Below are 23,508 nucleotides of genomic sequence, written 5' to 3' on the forward strand. Positions count from 1 at the left end.
GCAGTGGGTGCTGGCTAAGAAGAGAAAGGACGATTAAGCCTGGTGGGAGTGGTGGCCCTTGGATGGTCCTGGTGCTGGGAGAGCCCCAGCCATAGGCCTTCCTACAAGTCCTCCCTCCTTTTACTTCATTCATGACAAATCACACTCTTCTCCCTCACACAGTGCCCTGGGGGAGATGACAACTCTCTCAACAAAGGCTCCCGTCCTTCAGAATCTCACCTTGAGGTGGTTGTGGGCTGGGAGGCTTTGGTATAAAAAACTTTTCATTTAATCTTTCCAATCTGAGGAGGTGGCTGGTATCTTCCACCTTAGGATAAAATGATGATAAAACTGGGACCTTAAAGAAGCTAAGTGACTTGCTTGAGATCACACAGCTAGTAAGAGGCAGAGCCCGGGTTACTTGAGTTAAAAGCTGCTGTCAATGCTAGCACTGGGGAAAAGTAGCAGAAAATGCTTAAATATACCAATAACGGACGTGAAAGTGAAAAAAGTGAAAGTGTTAATTGCTCAGTCTTGTCCCCACTCTTTGCGACCCCTGGGGACTGTAGTCTGCCAGGTTCCTCTGTGCATGGAATTCTCCAGGCAAAAATATTGGGGTGGGTAGCCATTCCCTTCTCAGCCCAGGGATCCAACCCGGGTCTCCTGCATTGCAGGCAAAGTCTACCAAAGAATTCCATGAGGTTTTCAATTTTTCCTAGACAGCTCTAGAAGGGTTTAAGAGCATCCGCTATTACCACAATCTCGATCACAAACCTGTGAAATTACCAGCATAATGAATTTCCACTGCCTTTCCATTCTGTGCTATTGCTAGAGGGAATTCACTCAGGATAGAATTCTTTTCCAAAAGCAAGATGCAACAAACTCTCTGCTTCAAGGACAACTTACACTCCAATCACAACACCCCTTCCCCAAGACCGATACCTAGCTGGCAGTTAGAATCTCGGAGGCAGGACTCAAAAGGTCATCCCCATGGCCTCGCAACGCTCAGATCCTGACCCCCAAACTCCACCTTCCAGGCCCTTCGCCCCTGTGCGTTCTCAACGGAATGCTCAGCTCAATGTGGCGGGGAGGTGGGAGTGGGGGTGGGGGAATCGGGGGCGGGGTTCTCCATCCTGGGGGAGGTAGCCCTTACTTTGGTGTTAGCGAGCGACACCCTGGCCGGGTAGATGTCGGAGTGGGACAAGTGGAGGAGAGCTCTGGGGTCCCTGCCAGGTCTGGTGTTCGGAAAGCTTGGACCACAGACAGCACCGCCGGCCCGGCGCAGATTCCAAAGACAGCCCGGAGAGGAGCCCTCGCTGCGCGCTGCAGCAACCAGAGGAAAGGTTCGGGAGGTCAGGCCAGGCTCCCGTCCACTGGCGGGGCGGGGCGGGGGCCGGAGGCGGCCGCGGGTGAAGCCCGGATGCTGGGGGCTAGCACACAATGGGCCGGAGCGCACGGCAGGGCGCGCAGCCAACGCGCCGCCGCACCACGTGGGCCGCAAAGCGCGCAGGGGCCACCAGAGGCCCGTCGGCCCAGGCCGGGCGCGGCGCGGCGTACGTGCGCGCACGCGCGCGTGCGTGCGTGCGATTTGCGATCAGGCGGCGCGGCGGACAGCCCCGGCGGCGGGGCGGGGGGAGTTATATTGCGGGGTCCTTCCTCGCTCACCCTGGTTCCTCTCGGAGCGGAGACGGCAAATGGCGGACTTCGATACCTACGACGATCGGGCCTACAGCAGCTTCGGCGGCGGCAGGGGGTGAGGCGGGCGTGCGCGGGCCCCGGCCGGGCGCGGGAGGCGGCCGGGAGTCGGAGGTGGCGAGGTGGCGGGTGGGGGGGCTGGCCCCTGGGCGGCGGCCTTCCCGCGCTCACACCAGGGGCGGCGAGCCGTAGGGGCCCGGCTGGGCCGGCGGAGGCCTCGTAGAGGCGCCTGGAGGACCCGGGCCTGGAAATGGCGCGCTCGGGGAGGGTGCGGCGGCGGTTAGGCTCCTAGGGGCTTGCTCGCGGGACAGACCCCTCCTTGTGTCTCCTCCGCCGCCCGCGACGTGTCTTTCCTCTTCCTCGGCCGCAGGGCCGGGCTGCCGCGGCGCTGAGGGCCCGGGACGACGGGCTCCCGCTTCCAGCCCCATCCCCCAGGACGGCAGGGCCAGCGCGGGGCTCTGCTGCAGAGCGGGGGTGGGGGCCCGCTACCTGCCCGGCCCCAGCCCTGGTCCCGGCCGCCCCTTCCTGTTGTCAGCCTGCGCTGCAAGTGTGTTTGGCCATGAGACCAGCGGTCTGTGTCGGGTCGGAAGGCCGAGAGAGAGGTGATTCTCTTCCGTTTTCGGGTGAGGCTGGGATTTGGCAGCTGGAGCCCAAGAAGACCAACCAAAACAAACACACCGTAGCATTTTCCTTTTATCCTTCCTTAGATCAGAGTGCCTTACTAACAAGTGCTACGTGCTTACTGGCAGATATATGTTATGACCTGGAGAAGGAATCGCATTTAGCTTCCTTCTGATTCTGGTCATACACAAACTATATGTGCACCTTGTTTAAAAGAAAAATCCTTGTCTAGTGAATTAAAAGCTTATAATGCTTAATTCCAGGGACCTGCTCTGCATTTTTTCTTTTTTTTCTGCACGAGTAACCTCGTACAGAATTTAGGAGATGGGCTATGAACATCTTTCTGTTTGTCAAGGGCACACTTTGCCTTTGTGTGATTTGCAGAAAGGATTACTTTCCCAGGAAAACACCACAATAGTACCTACTGAGGTGTCCAGTCTCCTGAGTTTCAATCCCAAAAGTATCTTTGTTTGGTGAAGAAGGACCTTTTAATACCTCGGTTTTGGAATGGCTCAAATAAAAGCTTGTTTGGGTGCGTGAGTGCACCAAGTACCATTCATGACTGTAGAACATGGAAGTTGGGGGAGGTGGAGCCACCTGTTATTTCAAAGAATACTTTATTTGCTAATAAAAAAGAAATAGATGTTGGATTACATGTACAATTACTGCCTTTGGGGTAGGTTTCTACACATCAAATTTGTAGTTAAGTCATCTTGAAATTTAATGACCAGTATTTTTTTTTTTCTCCTAGTTTCAAAAAACATTTGGAAGAACCCAGGAAAACTCTTAAGATTAAGACAGATCCAGGGAATTTTAGTTGGTTTGAGACTACAGTGTTAGTTGTAGTATACAAAACCTGGGGATTTTTTTTTTTTAATTCTTGGCTTTTGACAAATGTACCAGATGTTCTGGTGACTTGAGGTGTTAGTCTTCCTGTGTGTATCAAGTTTTGACAGTTGGGCTGCCTTGAATAACAAGTTGATCAAAAGTAAAATTCTCGTTTAAGATGCTTTTTATCAGAATATCAGAAAAGACAAAAGACAGTGTTAGCCATTTGCCCAGATGTACTCCAGAAACTGATATGAGAGAGTAGCAGTTGGCCCCATACATTTCCTAAGCTTTTTAACAAAAAATCCTTTTGCTATTAAGCATCTTCTACAAATGACCTTGGAATTTTCCACTTGACTTCATCTTTATATAAAATACATAGGAGATATTGCTCAGGTAGCTAAAAAGTAGTTTTAAAAAACCTGTTGGTGAATTTGTGTGTTATTTTAGGCAGTGTCTGGAGTGGGTCCAAAAACTTCACGGAGGACCAGACATGTAGTGGTGTGATCTGTGCCAAAACTTTCTTGTTCCAGATGGTTAATGTTAACTTCATCAGGTCTGAAGTTATCAGTTATTGGGATCTTTGACATTTAACAAAATGATAGGATCAGATGATCATCTTCAGTGATCGAGTTATGTTCACATCAGTACTTGTCTCAGGGCTTCCTGAGTGGCTCAGCGGTAAAGAATCCGCCTGCCAACGCAGGAGCCACAGGTTCCACCCCTAGGTTCAGAAGATCCTCTGGTGAAGAAAGTGGCAACCCACTCCGATATTCTTGTCTGGAAAATTCCATGGACAGAGGAGCCTGACGGGCTACAGTCCTTGGGGTTGCAAAGAGACACGACTGAGCATGCGTGCACAGTACACGTCTCAGTGCTGTTTATGTCAGATGCGATGCTTCACCATTATGGGTGATCACCACCTGTGGGACGGTCCTGTGTTGTTTCATGCTTGTTTCTTTTTTTTTTTTTTTTTTTAATGCTCCACCTTTTTTTTTTTTGGCTTCACCCTGTGTCGTGAATCTTTGTAGCTCCCCTAGCAGGTATCAGCCCACGCTCCCTGCAGTGGGAGCGCAGTCTTAACCACTGGACTGCAGGTATCAGCCCACGCTGCCTGCAGTGGGAGCGCAGTCTTAACCACTGGACTTCCAGGGAGGTCTGTGTTTGGCGCTTTTGTAAAGCACCTTGTCCCTAGTCTGGGCTTCCCTCATAGCTCAGTTGGTAAAGAATCCGCTTGCAATGCAGGAGACCCTGGTTCAATTCCTTGGTTGGAAAGATCCGCTGGAGAAGAGATAGGCTACCCACTCCAGGATTCTTGGGCTTCCTTTAATGGCTCAGCTGGTAAAGAATCCGCCTGTGATGCAGGAGACCTGGGTTTGATCCCTAAGTTGGGAAGATCCCCTGGAGAAGGAAAAGGCTACCCACTCCAGTATTCTGGCCTAGAGAATTCCATGGACTGTACAGTCTGTGGAGTCACAAAGAGTTGGACGCAACTGAGCAACTTTCACTCACTTCTCTCATCTAAAACACCTTAGGTAAGATGTCTTAACTCTGTAATCAACTTGGGTCACAGGTGAAAGGGATGGCAGGTTTGTCAAAATCTAAAAACTTGGGTTTTAATAATTATTATACATTCCCTGTAAGTGTATTTTGTAGTTGTGTGTAATAACCAGTACGGTTGTCAGGAAGCAGTGTTGAACAACTGCTTTATTTCCCCAGCCTCTGAAGGCCTGTTCCCAGGAGCAGAGGGGAGAACCAGGGACGGCACTGTCGCTCAGAAATCGAGTCAAAACAGAATTCCAAATTATCAGTTGATTGTACCAGATCTTGAGTGTATTTTTGTGTTGCACTTTGCTAACTTATCTTTCTGAGGATCTGATTTTTCATTTGCCTTTGGCAATAAAGTGCCATTGACACTAATTTTACATTTCTAACTACAAAAGGTCTTTTGAGTGCTGAACCTAAAAGGAGCATCAATCCTGAGAATTAGATTGGAACTTAGAATTAGCAAGAATTGATATTGCTGGAATGGTACCTGCTAAAGATGAATTAAACTACAAAGTTAAATATTCTTTATTAAGTTCTAGTGGGGGGAGGTTAGAATTCTGATCTTTGAGTCTTATAGGACTTAAGCTTGGCATCTGTGTCTAAATGTCTACGTTTATTTTAAGTCTTATAATGTAGAAGAAAGTGTATGAAAGCTGACTGACTAGTTTCACTGACAGGATCTGTAAAGGTGTTGAAAGGCATATTGTGAAAACCTATCAAATGGCAAATTGTTTAGGTTTATTGTCATCCTGCTCTCCCCTCCTTAGTCTCCCGGTGCTTGATCCCAAGACATTGTTCTCTTCAAATACTTGGTTTTACCAAGAGGTCTTTGAAATGTCAGAGATGTTCGGGCAGAAGCCATGGCGTTAGAATGAGTCAGACAAGAGCTCAAGTGTTCTCTCAGCTGTGTATTAGCTGTGTGGTCTAGACGAGTTCCTTAACCTCTCTAAGCCTCATTTTCCCCACATATAAGATAGAAACTCCTCTGTAGAGCTGTTGGAATATTAAATGAGATGTTAAACTGCAGCATGGTATCTGGAACATAAATGCTTAATAATCGGTAGCTGTTGATTTATAATATTTTACTTCTTAAAATATTTCCTTTGGAGTTAGTAAGAATGGGGAAGTTTCTATTGAGAGTTAGCTGGAATGAGTTATTGTTTTCCTGGGTATATTTCTAAAGCCAATTAAGGGAATGCTATTCATTTTATAGGCATAAAACATTTATAATAAGCATATATAAGTATCATAAATTAGTGTTAAGTAATTTGTTCTTGTACATTATTGGTTTGTAACAGTTCATGTTGGACTATTAAAATGCTTCTGAGATTTCTTAAAAAAAATTCTTAAGTACTTTTAAAATTGATATTTCTATTTGAAATTACCCTTGGTGTTCTAGAAAGACTTCACACAGAATCAAGACATCTTCCCAGAAACTTGGAACGTACAAAGCAGAATGTTTGGCTGAGAGGGTTAGGGCATCGGGACTCAGTCCTGGATCAGATCCAGCTTCGCCTGGAAACAGGAGAGTGTTGGGCAGGGGACCCTGCTGCCTCTTTGCCTTTCCGTCGTTTGTACAGGTGGTAAGACTTGCACACTCAGGGCGCAAGTGACCAGCTGATTTTGATGGCACTTCATAGCTGTGATGTCTAAGTTGTGTTTGTGAATCATTGAATATCCTTGAATTTTTTAAGTTTGCCAAGCATACCATAGTTTTTTTTAATGTTCTTGAAAGGACCCTCAGGATGTGTTCAAGTATATTGATACTCTGTTGAAAACATGGCACCTCCACTGTGCTCCAGCACAGGGTAGATGGAGCTGGTGATCCCCCTTGCTCCACATGCTATTCTTCTATAATTGAAATAATCAGTTGCATTTTTGGAGGGAACCCCCTAATTTTTTTGGGCCAAGCCCCACAGCCTGTGGGATGGTAGTTCCCTGACCAGGAGTTGACCCTGGGCCCTCGGCAGTGAAGGTGCAGAGTCATAACCAATGGACCACCAAGGAATTCCCTGGGACCTTTTGAATACCTAGCTTAGTAGGAGACAGCTGGTTTCTCATAGCTGTTTCTGTATTCACTCTTAAGGTAGGTGGCTTGACATTCATGAAGGGAGAAAATCCAGCCTTAAACAGATAAACAGTTGGAAGTGGGAGGATTGTTTTAATGGACTTTTTAGATAATTGTAGGTACTCTTAATTTTTAACTACCAAAGCTTGCCAGGTGGTAATTTCCATAAAGGTTAACTGTAACAGTCAACATCTCTTACATTAAAATCCATATAGATTTGTCTTACGTTTTGAGTGTGTCTTTTACCTGTGCATTTTTGTGGTAACGCGATGTATTGGTCCTTTGGAAAATACCAGTTCACTGAGTTATGCAGAGCTTCCAGAGCTTCCAAAAGCTGACATTTCACTATAAGTGTCAAAAATCGGGTTCATCAGTGTCACCGTCAGTTTCATCAGAGAAATTTCAGGAATTGGGAGACTGTCAAGCGTATGTTGATAGATTCAAGTTTTCTAAAATTCTGGGTTTTGCTTGAAAGCCTGCATTTTGTCATTGGCAGCAGATAGTATTGTTGGTTTCCTGAAAGGGACAAGACTCGCTTCATTTACATGAAAGTGCCTGACACCCGAGTCTGGACCACAGTTGGTTAGTTCTTTCAAGTAAAAGTGTTGTTCCATGAAATGAATAGCTGATTCAGCTTGTAACTTACTCACAGGAGTGTTTTTCCTCAAGCTAACCACGTACTTCTGTAAGCAGCAGAGTGCTTCATTCCCATTTGGTAACAGGATATTTTAAAAATGGGTCAGTATTTAATAAAGTTAATCATTTTGACCACTTTATCAACAAACATTCTTTGCTAAAGATGGCTTTTTATTTTTTGTCTGAACCACTCGTGGGATCTTAACTTAGTTACTCGACCAGGGTTTGAACCCAGGCCCTTGGAAGTTAGCGCATGGAGTCCTGACCACTGGACTGCCAGGGAATTCCTCCCTCCCCTTTTTTCCCCTATTTTTTAATTTAAATATTAAAAAAAAACTTTTACAATGCTGTGTTGGTTCTGCCATACAGCAGTGCAAATCAGCACATTTAAACGTACCCCTCCTCCCTCTCCCCTCCCCCAGCCCCTCCCTCCACCGGCACAGCGCCAGCCTGGGGTCCCCGTGCCGCACACAGCCTCTCACCAGCTCTCTGTCCTACACCTGATAGTGTGCGTATGTTGATGCTTCCCTATTCGTCCCACACTCTCCCTCCCCTGTGTCTATGTCCACAAGTTCCGTTCTCTATATCTGCGTCTCTATTCCTTCCCTGCAAGTAGGTTGTGGTACATACATACAATGGAATAGTATTCAGCCATTAAAAAAGAACACATTTGAGTCCGTTCTAGTGAAGTGGATGAACCTAGAACCTGTTACACACAGTGAAGTCAGAAAGAGGAAAACAAATATATTAATGCATATATATGGACTCTAGACAAATGGTATTTGATGAACCGTTTTCTTTTTTTAAATACTGCAAGTGCATGAGTAATGGTGCGGTGTGGTGCCCTGTCTTGATTTACGTGATGGCCAACAGCATGATCTGTGGAGGTCTCTGCACTCTTTGACTCAACAGGACTACTACAGCTGGTTAGCCCACGGAACTCTTAAATGGAAGAAAGGTTTTCCTCTGGAGAGACAGAGCCAGAACCAAATAAAGGATGGTTTAATGTTCTTTTAGGGGCCATCTGAAAATCTAAATGAGTACCTATCTTGGTGAAAGAGGTTACTTGCAATCCTAAAGTAGTTGGCAGGCTTGTGGCTTCATTCCTTCTACCCTGATAAGTAGCAGATACTGTTGGAGTTTTGGCGATAAAGCAGTGAACAAGAGTTCCCGCCTCAGAAGGTTGCAGTTCCCTGCACTGCTTTTTGTATCTTTCAGATGTGACTGAATTAGGAAGCTCCCATTCACAGCAGAGAGAGCCCCTTGAAATAGGGCTCGTTGAAGAACTCACCCCAGACACTGCCCCCCACACCACCCCCAGTGTTCACCAGAAACTTGGAGAGGCTTTCATGCACATCCTGTAGTAATGATAGTTGTCAGGATAAAGGGATTTAATTTTGGGTGCTAACTAAAGGCTTTGGGAAATCCATACACTTAGAGAAAGGTCTGCTTGGGAGTGCAGTGTCTTCAGTTGGTCCATGGGCTTGTTTTTTAAAACCTAAGCTAAAATTGAAATGTCATGTGACATCTTGGATGGGATCCTGGGACGTGAAAATGACAGACAGTAGGTGAGAGCTAAGAAAACCTGAATAAACTGAGCTTTACTTAGTAAATGTGTTGATGTTGGTTCAGTGATTGTAATCAGTGTGTCTTACTAATGTAAGATGTTAATAGGTAAGGGGGCTGGTAAGATGTTAATGAAATGAGGGGCTGGCTTTTGACAGCCTTACCTTTTTTGCTTATTGTCTCGAAACGAAGTAAATTACACATTTTGACCTTCTTTGCACGGTCAGAGGATTTTGTCTTTGTTGCTTCCTTGCATTTTATTCTCAGAAAGGCAGTCTTACTGAGGTTTATATAGGATCTAGGAAGAGTGCCTCATGGCACGTGATATATGCTAGTGTTTGTGGGCGGCACGTGAACAACCAAAGCTGTTGATGAGCCCTGGAAGCACTGGAGGCAGAGGAGGCCCGATGCTCCAGGTGGCCCAGAGGCTAACACCCAGGCCAGGGCACCTTGTCACTGGTCCTAAATGGCAGCAACGAGACCTACATTCTGCATAGTGGTTTTTGTTCGTTTTTGGTTGTGCTGGGTCTTCACCGCTGCACCTAGGCTTTGTCTAGTTGTGGCGAGTGGGGCTGCTCTGCAGTTGCAGTGGGTGAGCTTGTTGCAGTGGCTTCTCTCGCTGCGGAGCGCGGGCTCGGGGGCATGTGGACTCGGTAGTTGCGGCGCACGGGCTTAGTTGCTCCACAGCATGTGGAATCTGGCCGGACCAGGGATCGGACCGTGTCCCCTGCGTCGATTGACACGCGGGTTCCTATCCTGGCCCCACCAGGGAGGTCCTGCTTAGTTTCTGATTCACTTAGAAGTCTTTCCCAGAAATAACAGCATGTGTCCTTCATTATTGATTATCTTACATACTTTGGAAGCAAATCTTGAGCGCTTAGTTTTGTTTCATCCACTTACTGCTTGTAATCCCCGTCCCATTTATCTCTTCTCTTCTCTTTTCTTACAGTCACCCTTCCTCCAGTCTCCTCTCACTCCTCTTTGTCTTTGCTTATTCACATTATCATTTTGAGTTCAGTGTTTCGTCTGCTGTCTGGAAAATAGAGTTAAAGTGGCTTTTGCTCCACGCTGCAGAGATGGTGCTCATTACTGTCTCCTGAATTTTCCGTCATCTTTTACGTGGGATGTGACTACTTCTTTGTAGATACCTGGACCTCCTTAGCTGAATTATCAGCTCCTTGCTAGTAGGAACTTAGGTTTAGGTTTGTGCCTAAGGAACTTTGTGACTTAGGAACTGAGTCTTAGGTTTGTGCCCTTAATATGGTGCTCTGTATTTAATAGACATTCAGATACTTTGTTGACTTGAGTGAAGAAATGTGACCACTATAGGATTTTGGTCACACATGGAGTTGAAAGTTGGCTTTCTGAAGTGACTGAGGGTGTAATTATTACTTTAAAACTTTCATATATATATATATATATATAAAAATCAATAAAAACAATAAAACTTTCATATATATATAAAAATCAATAGGCTGTCCCTGTCGGCAGCAGGCATGAATGGGCAGGACCCTTGCTCGATGGGGGCTGGTGATGGGGCCTGGGAGCGCAGCACAGACCTTCAGCTCAGTCTGTCTCTAAATTGCAGCTTCGCCTCGTCTGTTGCCTGTTTTTTGTCCACAGCTGCTAGTCAGGCTGCTTCTGCGTGAGCAGCGTATCCCGCAGGGTGTTTAATCTACCCATAACACTTCAGAATTGTTATTAAACTTTTATAAAGCAGTCAGTCTTGTGAAGTATTTTTATGGTCAGTCTCAAGCTCCTCTATAATATAAAAATTTGAATATTTGTAAAATAACAGATACAAAAACGGAGGTACAGAGGTGGTTTAGAAAAGGTCCTTCACCAAGCTAAGGTGCCAGATGAGTCTTCTGTGTTTTAACCTATTTTAGAAAGTGCTTTCGTGTAACATAGCTTATTTGGAGTAATAGTCCCCTCTAAACTTAAAAGTCTCTCCTAAGAATTCTAGCTCAAAGGCTTTCTGACATGTGACTCTTTATTTGATTGGTTGATGACACGTGTATCGTTTTATCACTTGCATGTGTTTGCTCGGGTTTGTCTCAAGTTGCTGGCACACTGTAGGCTCTTGGTAGAGTGAATACACTGAAATCTGTCCGGCTCCAGTCCCGTTGCGCTGTAGTGTCTTCAGTGAACAACTCAGTGAGAAGCTAAAAACCACTCAAGTCCTGTAGAGCCGAGGGCATCAGGTAGGACAGTATTTAGGACTGCCTCTGTAATTTCTTGAAAAAATCTACAGTGTTAAACCACTGGCAGTTGCGTGAGGCTGGGGTGAAACGAGAGAGTTCAAGGGTCTGAGTTCTGAGTTTGCTCTTTCCACAGCTCCTGCTCTTAAAGTACTGCTTGCCTGTTCTTCAGTCTTCATCTTCCCAAAGCCAGAGCTGGCTTCTGATCATCCTGCGTTCTTGCTAGACGCGATCCTTATCAAGGCTCAGGTGGCTTTCTGCAGTCAGAGGCCGGTTCACCCTGTCTCTTCCGTCCTCTGTCCAGCACCCCACAGAAGTTCCCACATGCCCTTTTAGCAAGTCTTTCTCCCTCCCGTGTTCTTGGTTCATTAAAGGTACCCTGCCAAAGTTACCATTCTTTCATCCTCATCTTCTCGATTTTTTTTTTTTTTAAGATCATTTTAGCCCTTTGCCTTTTTATGTATCTGTGTAAGTATATACACAAGCATGTTCGTATGCATTTACAGTTATTTTTGTTTTATTTGTGCTCTTCAGACATAAGCTACTTGAGGGCAAGGGGCTGTTTTCCACCAGGTGTTACTTTAAATGTTTTAAATTACAGTTGGTTCTCTGTTTTGACAATTTTCCGAGTGTTTGTACTCTTTTTATACATTCAGTACCCAGTCCCAAGGAGTATCTTCCTGAAAATATTTTAGGTTTTATGGTTATTGAAATGCAAAATAAGCCACATTCAATTGTAAGTCTATTTTTCTCTTATTCAAGTGTTGTCTTAAAGGTATTTATTATCAAACATTTGAGGTATCTGGAATTCATGTCAGGCAAGTTGTGGAATTTCTTTCATGATATTTCTAGCACTGTGTGAATTTTAAAGTTACTTTCCAAGACCTGGTATTAATATTATACCCTGCAGAAGAAAGAGAAGGTTGACTTTGGGCAGACCTTTGACTCATGTGAGGAGACTCATTTGCTTTAAGTGTCTCTTAAAAGTAGCACCTCCCTCTTTTAAATTTTTTTCCTCTAAACCTTTTATTTTGAAATCTTTCAGGTCTCCAGTAAAGTTGAAAGAACATGAGACAGTGGACCGTAGTAGAGTCGCAAGTTTCACAGCTGTTTTGTCTTTATGCATTCATGTGCACACACGACATTTGTGCCAGACTCCCTGAAAATAAGTGGCTGTCCTGACTCTTCATTCCTAAGTAGTGTGTCTTCCTGAGAACAGAGGCATCCTGCTAACTGTAGTACCAGTTATCACTCCTAAGAGATTTAATGCTGACAGTAATACTTACACACGCCGGTTTCACATTTCTCCACCTGCTTTTTCTTTTCCGGCTGTTTGTTCTAGGATCCAGAGATCATACGTAGCACTGGTTGTCATTGCGTTAGTCTCCCTGCCTTAAAGAAGTCTTTCATTACTTTTATGCATTTGAGGAGTCTGTGCCCATTTACAGAGGGCATGTCGTTTAAGTTTGTCCCGTTACTGGAGATACTAAGTTCAGTTACCTGTTTACAGTGGCAACTGAGCCTTGCCTGAATCAGTTAGTACTGTGTTGGTGTGGTTTTCTAATTACATGATTCCTCCTGCATTTTTTAGCTGACATCATTATTAATGTAAAGAAGAGCTCCCCTGCCTTCCATTAATTTTAGCAGACCAGTGTAGGTTCAGAGCAGAATTGGTGAGAAAGTCCCGCGTTCCCCTGCCCCCTGCCCGCCCCCACTGTGGACGTCTGCGTTGCAGCAGCGCAGCTGCTCCAGTCAGCGAGCCTGCACTGACGGCTCATCACCCAGTGTCCGCAGTTGGCAATAGGGTTCCCTCCTGACGGTGTGCGTTCCATTCCGTGGGCTTTTGCAAATGTGCAATGGCCCCGTTTACTTTTAAATTGCCTGTAAAGCATTGTAGCTCTCTGCTGCGGGTGGCCTGGTGGTGTCATGTACTCTGCACATGCGCACGGTGCATAAGCAGCGTGTGCAGCGAGCACGTGTGTGGTTTCTCAGGAATTCACTGTCTTTCTTCGTATTGACAGTTTTCCAAATAAAGCTTAGAAAAATTGAGTAACTCCTCCAGGTGAGTATTGGTAGAGCTGGGATTTAAACCACTACCTCTCACATTAGCAATGATGGGATGGAGTCAAGGTCCTGCCACTTGTAAGCTCTGTGAAAGGGAAAGTCGCTCAGTCGTGTCCGACTCTTTGCGACCCCATGGACTGTAGCCTGCCAGGCTCATCTGTCCATGGGATTTTCCAGGCAAGAATACTGGAGTGGGTTGCCATCCCCTTTTCCAGGAGATCTTCCCAACCCAGGGATCAAACCCAGATCTCCCGCATTGCAGGTGGATTCTTTACTGACCGAGCCACCATGGACAAGTAAACGCTTCTTGTCTCAGCTGAGGAAATTGCATTGAGGCTTAAGTGAATTAGTCATATGCACATATATTTGAGGACCCAGTGAGGTAGTGCGTGGCAGAGTGGAGAGTATGTATGTACATAGTACTTGCTACACAAAAATCTGTATGAGAGCATATTATCCATCATCAGACAATAGCAAGAGACAGTTGTACTGTGAATGAGTTAAACTTCAGCTTCAGGACAGTAAGTTGGACAGTTCATTTCTGTATGTGTTAGTGTTACTGGGTGTGAGGGAGGGCATTGGCTTAGGTTCTATTCTTCCGTTCTTATTTAGGGAATAGGAGAACCCCTTTTCTGTAGGAGGATGTTCTGTTTGGATTTGATCCTCTAGGGAAATCTATGTTTACACAGATTGTGTATTTCTGGACATTTTTGTCATCCAAAAATAGGCATATTTTCCATAAATGAATTTTGGAATTCTTTGTCATTTCAGGACAATGTACATGGTGGTGTGCTGAGTGAGAGGCATTTTCCTTGGCCTCTGGGGCAGGAATGCTCGGGCAAACTTGAATCCTGTCTTTTTCTCCCTCCCAGGTCCCGTGGCAGTGCTGGTGGCCATGGTTCCCGCAGCCAGAAGGAGCTGCCCACAGAGCCCCCCTACACAGCATATGTAGGTAATCTGCCTTTTAACACAGTTCAGGGCGACATAGACGCCATCTTTAAGGATCTCAGCATAAGGAGTGTACGGCTAGTCAGAGACAAAGACACAGACAAATTTAAAGGTGAGTTCAGGGGGTTTTTACTGGGTTATTGTAAGGGGGGGAGAGGGTCTAACGCAGAGGGCTCTAATTATGAAGGTGTTTGGAACATTTGCCTGGTCCAGGTAGTTGAAATAAACATAGCCCTTTAACTCATAGGTCTTCAGTTCTACGTGGCAGGGAGGGGAGGTATTTATAGTCTAGTTTGTAGAAAATGTGACACATGCCGAAGTAAATCTGGAGCGTGCCTAGCCTGTGTGGCAGTTCTGTCTCTGCCAGAGAAGGCGTTCCCAGGAACGAAATGAAGAAATGGAACCTGGGGCTTCTCAGGTGTGCATCACTTTGGCTGACTCATGCACCTGGGGCTGGTTTTCCTGTGATCTGGTTTATTATGAAGTCCAAAGAGTAACCTGGTACTTGTCACTCTACATTTGTGACTTCAGCGCATGTGTTTGAGGAAGTGATGGGGTCAGATTTCAGATCAAGTTAGTGTCTGTGGATTAGTCTCTTTAGGGCTCTTGAGCAGAGAAGGACTAAGAATGGGGAATCAAATGGCATTGGCGTCTAGCTGAATGAAGGGAGGTGTGCCTGCATTTAAGTGCTTGATGCAGGGTCCAAGGGCATTTGGTTTGCTTTATTGACCCAGAAATGCACCCATGAAGAGCGCAGAGAGGCTGTGGCGGGGTGGGGGCTGTGCCCGAAGCAGCGGTGTGCTTGGCAGAGTGCTTCTGTATTTTTGTCGTTCTGAAAGCTTTCTCACCTAAGAACCTAGACCCTTTTCATTGTAAGTGATCAAATAATGAAAACCCGTGTACCCGTTAAGCTTGTGGAAGTAAGTCACACTGCGAGGAAGCATTAAGAATTCAAATATAAGGTACAAATACGTGGGTGAATGGTCATTACCGAGGCATTTAGAATGCAGTTTCTCATTTGCTGTGGACATGACCATAAAAAATGATTCCCACTAGGTTTTCTTCCTGCTACTTGGTTAGCATTGAGCCTATTTGGGAACATTTTATCTGAGGGGAATACAAATGTGGGGGTGAAGCCAGCCTCAGGGCCGAGCCAGCAGCAGCAGGTTTTAAGAGTTTGTCTCATACAAGGGCATCTTTGGCAGCTCTAGTGTGAGGCAAGTGTGAGCTCTAGAGGGACCAGGCGGCTGTTGCCTGTTTGAGTTTGGAAGTGGTTTTCTCGGTTCCTCTGAACATTGAATCCACGTGGGAGAGGCATGGATACGGAGGTGCAGGCCGAGCTGGGGACGGGGGGCTCTCCAGCCATTCTTTGTGTGAGCAGATGGTGAACAGGAGAAGTTAGGACGCAGGCTGTCGCGCTTGCCGTCCTAGTGGGGTTTGAGGGTGACTTGTGATCATACAGGAGGGGGAGGGGAGGGTGGTAATACAGGGTGCAGTGTGAGCACAGGGGGCAGTGGGGAGAGGGCTCTTAACCCAGATTTAACCCAGGGGGCAGGGAAAGGGCATGGACCAGAGTGTGGCAAGTAGAAGGAAAGGCTTATTCAGAGGTTTAAGCGGGGAGAGAAGGGTGTGTGGTTTCCTCTGCCAGGAGTGTCCTGTTTACAGGCCCGTGTCAGAATCTAGCATCAAGGACTCGGGTTGTCAATAAAGCACCCAGACTAGCTGTCTTTAATTAGCCTCCTGAAGAGCATGTGCTTGTTGCTGAGGGTGTATTTTTCAGCTTTGTAAAACAGATTTTATACCAACTACCTGAGCGGTAAGTAATAGGCACCTTCAATGTAGTATTCCTTCAAAGCGTGTTTAGTATCCAGTTTGAAATCTGTGTCTTCAAGCCCCGTTAGATGTGTTCAGAAGTTAGAAGTCATTCAGAGGTCAAAACTAACAGCTCTTCAATGATCCAGGCAAGGTTTTAATATTATGGTTAGAAGGTAAAGCTTTATAAAAATAGCTACTATTTCATTGCCTGTTTGGTTAGCACTTTCTGATAGAATATAATTAAGAGGAAGGACTTCCAGGCAAATTCTATTTATTAGAAAGTAAAACATGCTCTTTCAGGTTGTGCACGTCTGAGGCCGTCTAGGTGAAACAGAAGTGGTAGTTGTGATGTAGGGAAGGGTACAGACAGGGTCCCGCCGTGTCTTTAACCTAGAGTCCTGGAGGAAGTCAGGGTTTGTTTTCTCTTACAGGATTCTGCTATGTAGAATTTGATGAAGTGGATTCCCTTAAGGAAGCCTTGACATACGATGGTGCAGTAAGTATATTCGGGTCTTCTCTGTGGTGATAGTCGCTGGATTTTGTCTTGCCAGTACTTACCATATTTTCCCCTTATTAGCTCTTGGGTGACCGGTCACTCCGTGTGGACATTGCAGAAGGCAGAAAACAAGATAAAGGCGGCTTTGGCTTCAGGAAAGGTGGACCAGATGACAGAGGTGATTGGTTCTTATACAACTGAACATAAAAGTTGCTGTATGCCCACTGATTACAAGTCTTGTAGGTTATAGTAGACCTCTTATCTCGTGGGTCTGATTAGGTATTTATGAGCTTTTGAAAACGTGTAAAATCTTATAAAGAATGGATGATGCTTCTGCAAGCCTGGGTTTTTTTCTTCCTTTTGGCAGCAAAAAACTTCTCTAAAATTTCAGTGAGGTTCCCATCACATGAGCTATACGTCTTCCAATGAATTGCCCCATGTTTGTGCAGCAAGGTAATGATCAACCTCAACGTTACCTTTTTTGTGTATTCTCAGGAATGGGCGGCTCTTGAGAGTCTTGTGGTAGATGGGATTTCCGGTGTCAGTATTTAAAGTGTCACCACTTACCCTTTTTGGTGGCCTTGCTGCCGTTGTATGGTTCTTGTGAGTAGCCCGCCTGGCCGGACTGCTGCCTTCGATCCTCTCACAAAAGAAACTTTCCTGAAAGGTACCCAGGCACGCATCAAGTCTCTATTAGAGCCTCTGTTTTGGGGTAGGACTTCAACGACTCTACTGGAGCCCAAGTTGAACTGATCCACCTTGTTTTGTTACCATTTCTTTGCTCTTACACATGCCTGTATCTTACACTGAGTCTTTCCCCTTGATGGGGTCTAGTGTGTACGGCACGAATAGAGTAGTGTTATTTCTAGAAGTAGTGTGGAGGTTCTAGAAGCTTACAGAAAGCCTCATACTAATGGTTCCTGGTGGCTCCCTCCTAGATGGTAACAAGTAGTCCTGTTGACCTCTTTGTTTCTTAAAGGTGGACATAGTCCACTTGATGATTGCTTTTCTTAACTCAGCGAAGCAGACTTGTGGGCACCTCCTTGTGTCAATCCGTGAGGTCAGTTTGCATGCCAGGCTTTGAAGAGTTGATGTTCTAAACATTTCTCATCTCTCTCTCTCTCTTTTTTTTTTTAATGATGAAAGTAGTTAATATTTGGTCAAAATGTCCATTGTAACCATAAGGTAGAAAATGAAACACAGGTCTGTTTTCTTTCCTGTAAACTGGAGATCCTCTGTACTGGCCACCTTGTTAGAGGAGAGCATTAGTGCCTCCCTGCAACCCTATCATCCCCCTCAGAGCAAAACTCGATAGAAGGTGACTGCCAGGTGTGGGAAGAACTGGTCTTGGGAGTCAATTTCTTAAAGAATTTATTTCCAGTACTGCTTTAGCTAAACAGATGGCTACTTATATCTCTTGAATGATTTAATTACCCCAGATCCTATAGCCAGTCAGAAACGAGCTTATTCACAGAAGTACAGCATAACCCAGTAGACCTGTAGTTTTATGTGTAAGCTCGTTTCTGATTGAAAAGTGCAGCAAAGTCATCTCAGAGCCACCTCAGGGGTAGTTAGTGACTCAGTGAGTGGTGGCCCCCATCTGCCAGTTCTGCATTCCCTGGTACTGAAGAAATGGCACAGCGAGTTCCCAGCTCTGAAGGTTACCAGAGGAACCAACACCTTTCTACTGTTCACTTAGCTTGGGTTTTTGTAACTCTGAAGCAAAACATACAGTGAATGTAGCCAGAGAAAGTACCTTGAGACCAGCCGGTGTAGACTGTACTGTATCTAGAACCAGCAGTGCCCAGGCGGTGGCGTACAGCCTGTGCAGGTTATCTCTATAGGTAGACCTCTCTGACTCTTTAATGATGTCTGTTTTTGACACATGCTCTTGTTAAAAAGAAAAAAAAAATTCAAGCAATACAAAAAATAGAAGAAAGCAATTAAGGTCCCTGTCAACCAGAAATAGACAGTATGTTAAACTAAACTTTGTAAAGAAAGCTCAGAAGTTTCTCATGGGTAGTGTGCCTCCTAGAGATCTGTCATCAGACTTGATGGAAAGATGGCTGTTAATGTCAGACCAGGCTTATGTAAGAAGAGATCTTGAAGCGAGGTGGAGGTGGTCGTTAACGTCAACGTACACTGGCTTGTTTTCTCTCCCCTGCTGTGCTTTGTCTCATGGTGCTGGACGGAGTAGCGATAGCAGTTGTGTTTATGTGCCTTGTCTGTATGGCTGTGCGCCTATTTGTTTTATGCTAAACTCCGAAGCAAAAATTAATCTCATTTAAGGGGAATTTACTGTCATACTTAGTGAGGAAAGGTACACTTGACAGTTTAGTTTGGGGGAAATGTCAGGTTAATTGTTTGAGTACTGATTAAGTTGGTTAATGAATGGTGAATGCTCTGGTTGTTAAAAGTGATTTCACAAAGAACCTTAGACTTGATTATATGCGTCCAGATTAGGTTTTCCCCTAGAGCAGTGCTCCTGCTGGTCTAAGTCTTTTTACAATTGTTTTTCATTACTTGTTTTGTTCAAAATGGAATTGTTCAAACAAGTAGTCTCTGAACTGAGTTTCAGATAACTTCATCAACTTACAGATTCCTTGCTACCTTACCGTTCACGGTAGTTGGTTGTCTGTATTCACAATGTTGGGTTGTTGCAAACACCCAGGTAGCAGATCCTGAGCCATTGTTCCTGGGGAAATACTTGCCATGGTGAGGCTCAGGCCTGTGAGCCTTTGGTCATGTTTTTGTCAACCAGTCGATACATCACCCTGTTTAATATATATGCAGTTGATCGGTTAATGGTGAACTCACAGGTGCTGCCTGAGAAAGGCTTCTCTGACCAGGTGCGCCCAGCCTTCTTCGTCTTCGGAGCACTAGGAGCACGTCACTGCGATATTCACTCACAAAGAGCGCAGAAGAGCAGAAAGCGCAGCGCTAACTGGGCTGTGAAGAGGGCGCTCGTTTGTGTGAGCCCAGGCTTGTTGGTAACTTGATTGGAGTACACGTGTCAGGTGGCAGGCCTGTCCCTGCCCCGTGCGTGTCAGAATGACAGCAGAAGGCCCCAGGTATTGATTTCGGGATTACAGATCAGTTTTAGTGAGTAGACAGATTTGCAAACATGAAATCTGTGAATAAGGGGGACCGACTTCCTCAAGCTCAGGATCCTTCTTCAAGGATAAGTTCCTACAAAGCTTTGAGCAGTGACACCATCCTTGGAGTGAATAAAAGTAGTCACCTTCAGGAGCTTAAACAGAGAGGGCAAGCGCATTTGTTTAATTATGTCTTAAATTTTTATTGAAAGCTAAAGGTTGTACTGTTAAAAGGTTATCTTAAAACAATTCGTCCCTCTCCCCAATGACTTTCAGTTAAATACAAAACAAAGTAAGGCTTAAGGTTCTTAAAAGTCCATTGAGAAAATGGTTTTCACACTGATGACAATTGCAGCTTACTCTAATTTTAAATAAGATGCGATTTACTTATTTTAGCGGATGCACAAAGGATTGGGGGTGGGGAGCCCTTTGCAGCTGTAAGAGGTGTGGGTTGGATGTGCGGTTCCTGCTCTCTGACTCCCTCTTTGGGAAGGGAGTGGGCCTGATGACAGCTTTGTTTACACACGGGTGCTTTGCTTTTAGAATGATCCACACCTGAATGGCAGCAGAAACTGGAAAGAGGGGAGTGGTCACCCAGAGGTGACTTGGTGTTTTTATTTTGTCTTCACATCTAGCTGTGTGTGTGTGTGTGTGTGTGTGATTTTGCATTCTAAATTGTTACTTCTAAATTTCAGGTTTATCTTTTTTTTTCTTAACAACTATAGATGATAATCAAAAACAATAAAATGTGGTTTGAGGAGTTTTGTTTTAAGCCTTATTAGGATATAGTCTTACTGGCTTTCCCTGCAAACTTAAGAATTTAAACAGCGCCTTTCATTTTTCTCTCCTAAAATTCTTTTTCTTTTTAATCTTCTATGATTCAAAAAGTGTCAGTGTTGAAATTGCCCAGCAGATTAACATTTGAACCCGTTTTAAGTGCACTTGATCTCGGAAAAATTTCTGATGCTGGACACACTAAAGAATTTTAAATGGAGCGCAAACAGTTCACACAGCTGTATAATCAGCTTTGAGGCGGGAGTATAAAAAATCCTTTGTGGTTCTCTTCCTTCCACAGGTTTCAGGGATGACTTCTTAGGAGGCCGGGGAGGGAGTCGCCCAGGTGACCGGCGAACAGGCCCCCCGATGGGAAGTCGCTTCAGAGATGGCCCTCCCCTTCGAGGGTCCAGTATGGATTTCAGAGAACCCACAGAAGGTACGACGGTGGCGTGTGATCGGGTGGCAGGAGGGCGCCTTCTCATGACGCCTCGGTAAACCGCGCTGTTTCCTCCCCGCAGAGGAACGAGCACAGAGACCACGGCTCCAGCTTAAACCTCGAACAGTTGCAACGCCCCTCAATCAAGTAGCCAACCCCAACTCTGCCATCTTCGGGGGAGCCAGGCCCAGAGAGGAAGTCGTTCACAAGGAGCAAGAATGAGCTTGCGGTGGGGAGGGAATGGGGTGTGGGGGGCGTTAGAGCGAGACCACAGCCTGGCTGGCCCCCCGGACCGGCAGTCCTGCAGTTACCATTCCTGCGCCTGACCTTTGTCCTCCTTTCTTACAACGGAAACACAGAGCTTGTGAGTGCATGTCAGCAGTTAACAAGTGGTTTTTAGTACATTCTTGGCTTTGCTGTATCTACCTAGTGCCCGTTTTGTGCTTTTTTTCCCCCCGCCACTCCTTTGCCCTTTTCCTTCTGTCCTTTTCCCTTCTCGCTCCTTGTCTCCTTCCAGCACACAAGTTTCTCTAGAGGGGCAGAGGCGGCCGCCGTGCGGGAGTTCTCTGGGTTGAAGTGCTGCTTCATTTCTCTCCATTGCTTTTGCCTTTTACTTCTGCCACACCGGCCTTTTCCTTTGCCTTTTCTCAGTGCTTCTCTTCTGACCTGCATGTCGAGTTCTGTATTGCTGTGGCTTCCAAGGAAGAAAGCAAGTCCCACGTTGGATAGCCCCTTGTTTTTAGTCAGCTGTGATCAACAGACAGCCTTTGGGACACCTTGCTTTCAAAACAAGGATAAAGTATCTGTTGATCTCTGCAGATTCCTTCCTATAACTATTTATAGGTAGTCCTGACTCCACTACCCGCTTCCCAGATGGGCTGTTCACGCGGAAGAGGCTCACGTTTCACACAGCAGAACCCGAGAGAATGGTGTGAACTGTCAGTGGGGAGTGCATGCAGGAGGCAGACTGAGTGCCCTGCTGTGCTCACCTGTGCTTATCACTCTTCTAGCATCGTGTCCACGCTGGTCTCCCTCGGGAACCAGCTGTGTCAGAGGCCCCTCTGTGGCTGGATGTCTAGCTTGCTCCGCCAGGCACAGCGGTGCTTTGGGGGCTGCAGGGGGCGGCGCTGTGCTGGGCTCACCCCGTGCGGACACGGCTTCCTCTTGGGCCCCCACGGTGTGTCCGGCCTCCCTCTCTGGGCTTCGCTGTCCCCCAGTGTTAGGTCACAGTGAGAGCCTGTGCTTCCCACCGCCCCTTAATTTTGGAATGAAAATGGGCCTAGGATCTGGCACTTTACTCTCTCACTTGATGAATTGAGAATTTGACTATGCAGATCTGTCAGGTAACAGGGAGGTGGCCCAGGGTCACCAGGTCTCAGCTTCAGGACGTCACTCCCACATAGAGTGTTCAGCTCTCACCCAGGGCCGGGCAGCTAGGCGGCAGCTTTTGAGCTCAGACACCTATGTGTGAACACATTTTTCAGCACCTGAGTCCCAGTTCATCCCACTGGGAGCAGTCCGGGCTCGGCTAGAGCCCCGGAAAAGAGAGACCCTCACCAGCAAGACTGGAGGGCCGGGGCAGCCGGGCCTGGGCGGCGCGCTTAGGAGACAGCTCCTCGTTAGCTGCCGCCCTCGGCTTCTCCCTGTCCCCAGGTCTCAGCAATTCACAGAACTCTGCCTCCTGTCCTTCCTTCCACCTGTCATCTTTGCTTCTGAGATAAGAACCATTTGTGTAACACCAATACTTACCTAAAGAAAGACATGCATTATGTGGTTGTAATCAAACCTGATGCTTTCAGATGACCTACTTACATCTCCAATGTGGAAAAGATTAAGAACAAAACAAATTCATCTAAACTTCTGGGCAATCCAGTTGACTTTTAAATGTAAGAATGGAATTCCAAACACTTAACACATTCAGCTATATGACAGAAAGTAAATCTATGGATATGGTATTTTGTGAATGATCTTTTAAATAAAAGAAAACCTTACGTAATATTTAATGCTTGTCTTTATTTTTTTGAGTTGTTTTTTAGCTGCTCATAAAATTAACAATTTTATATTTGAAAAGTCATGTCCAAATTTAGTAGGATGTCCTATTCAGTGGGCAAAGCCTCTTGCTTTCAGAAGTTACAAGATTTGTGAGCTTATTTTAGAAGCTTGTAATGATTAGAAACGGGATGCCAATTTTTCTCTTTTTTCCCCCATAAAAATAATTTTCCTAACAAATCTTAGATGGTGTAGCCATAGGTTTTGGCTGGGTAATCCTGGGCGTGGCCCTCATGCTGGTGCTGGGTGTTGCTGCTCGGCAAGCGGATTGTATGTCGAGGAGGCGCCCAGCATGTGTGTAGTTTGGTGGTTCCTCTGACCCAGTGGGCAAGGTGCGGGCTGCAGGTGGCGTTGGGGAGAGGCCCGACTGCTGGGGAAGGTGGCGAATCGGCTTACCTTGAGGTCGGAGCCTAACTGCAACTTAATCTGGAGAAATGAGCGGGGAGGGTGGGTGTGTTCCAGCAAGTGCCTGAGCGACTGTTGACTTCAGCGGCTCCCCAGCAAGAGGACTTGACGTCAGCTGGTGTTTTCGTTCAGAGGGGAGCGGGAGCGTCCCTGAGGCTGAAAACCCTCTGCTCAGAGTTAAGCAAGTAGGACTTGGTCTCCTGGAGGGGTTTCCTGGAACTGGTGGGCAGGGGCTTGAAAACCAAGTCTGATGATGAGAAGCCTTCCCACGGATTCCGTCT

At 46.0% G+C, this 23,508-nt stretch overlaps 1 protein-coding gene and 1 non-coding gene across 2 annotated transcripts; both read left to right on the forward strand.

Moving 5' to 3' along the window:
- Window positions 1-1,574: 1,574 nt before the first annotated feature.
- EIF4H (eukaryotic translation initiation factor 4H) lies at window positions 1,575-22,771 on the forward strand. The gene is made up of 6 exons (XM_070362939.1): window positions 1,575-1,732; window positions 14,079-14,266; window positions 16,401-16,465; window positions 16,547-16,643; window positions 20,636-20,773; window positions 20,856-22,771. Exons 1-6 carry the CDS (start codon window positions 1,674-1,676, stop codon window positions 20,993-20,995), a joined length of 687 nt encoding a protein of 228 aa, XP_070219040.1. The 5' UTR covers window positions 1,575-1,673; the 3' UTR covers window positions 20,996-22,771.
- Window positions 15,136-15,258, forward strand: LOC138985679 (small nucleolar RNA SNORA32). The gene has a single exon (XR_011462720.1). It is a non-coding gene; the product is annotated as a small nucleolar RNA SNORA32 (small nucleolar RNA).
- Window positions 22,772-23,508: the final 737 nt, after the last annotated feature.

Source organism: Bos mutus, chromosome 25 (assembly GCF_027580195.1).
Source record: "Bos mutus isolate GX-2022 chromosome 25, NWIPB_WYAK_1.1, whole genome shotgun sequence".
Classification (NCBI taxonomy): Eukaryota; Metazoa; Chordata; class Mammalia; order Artiodactyla; family Bovidae; genus Bos; species Bos mutus.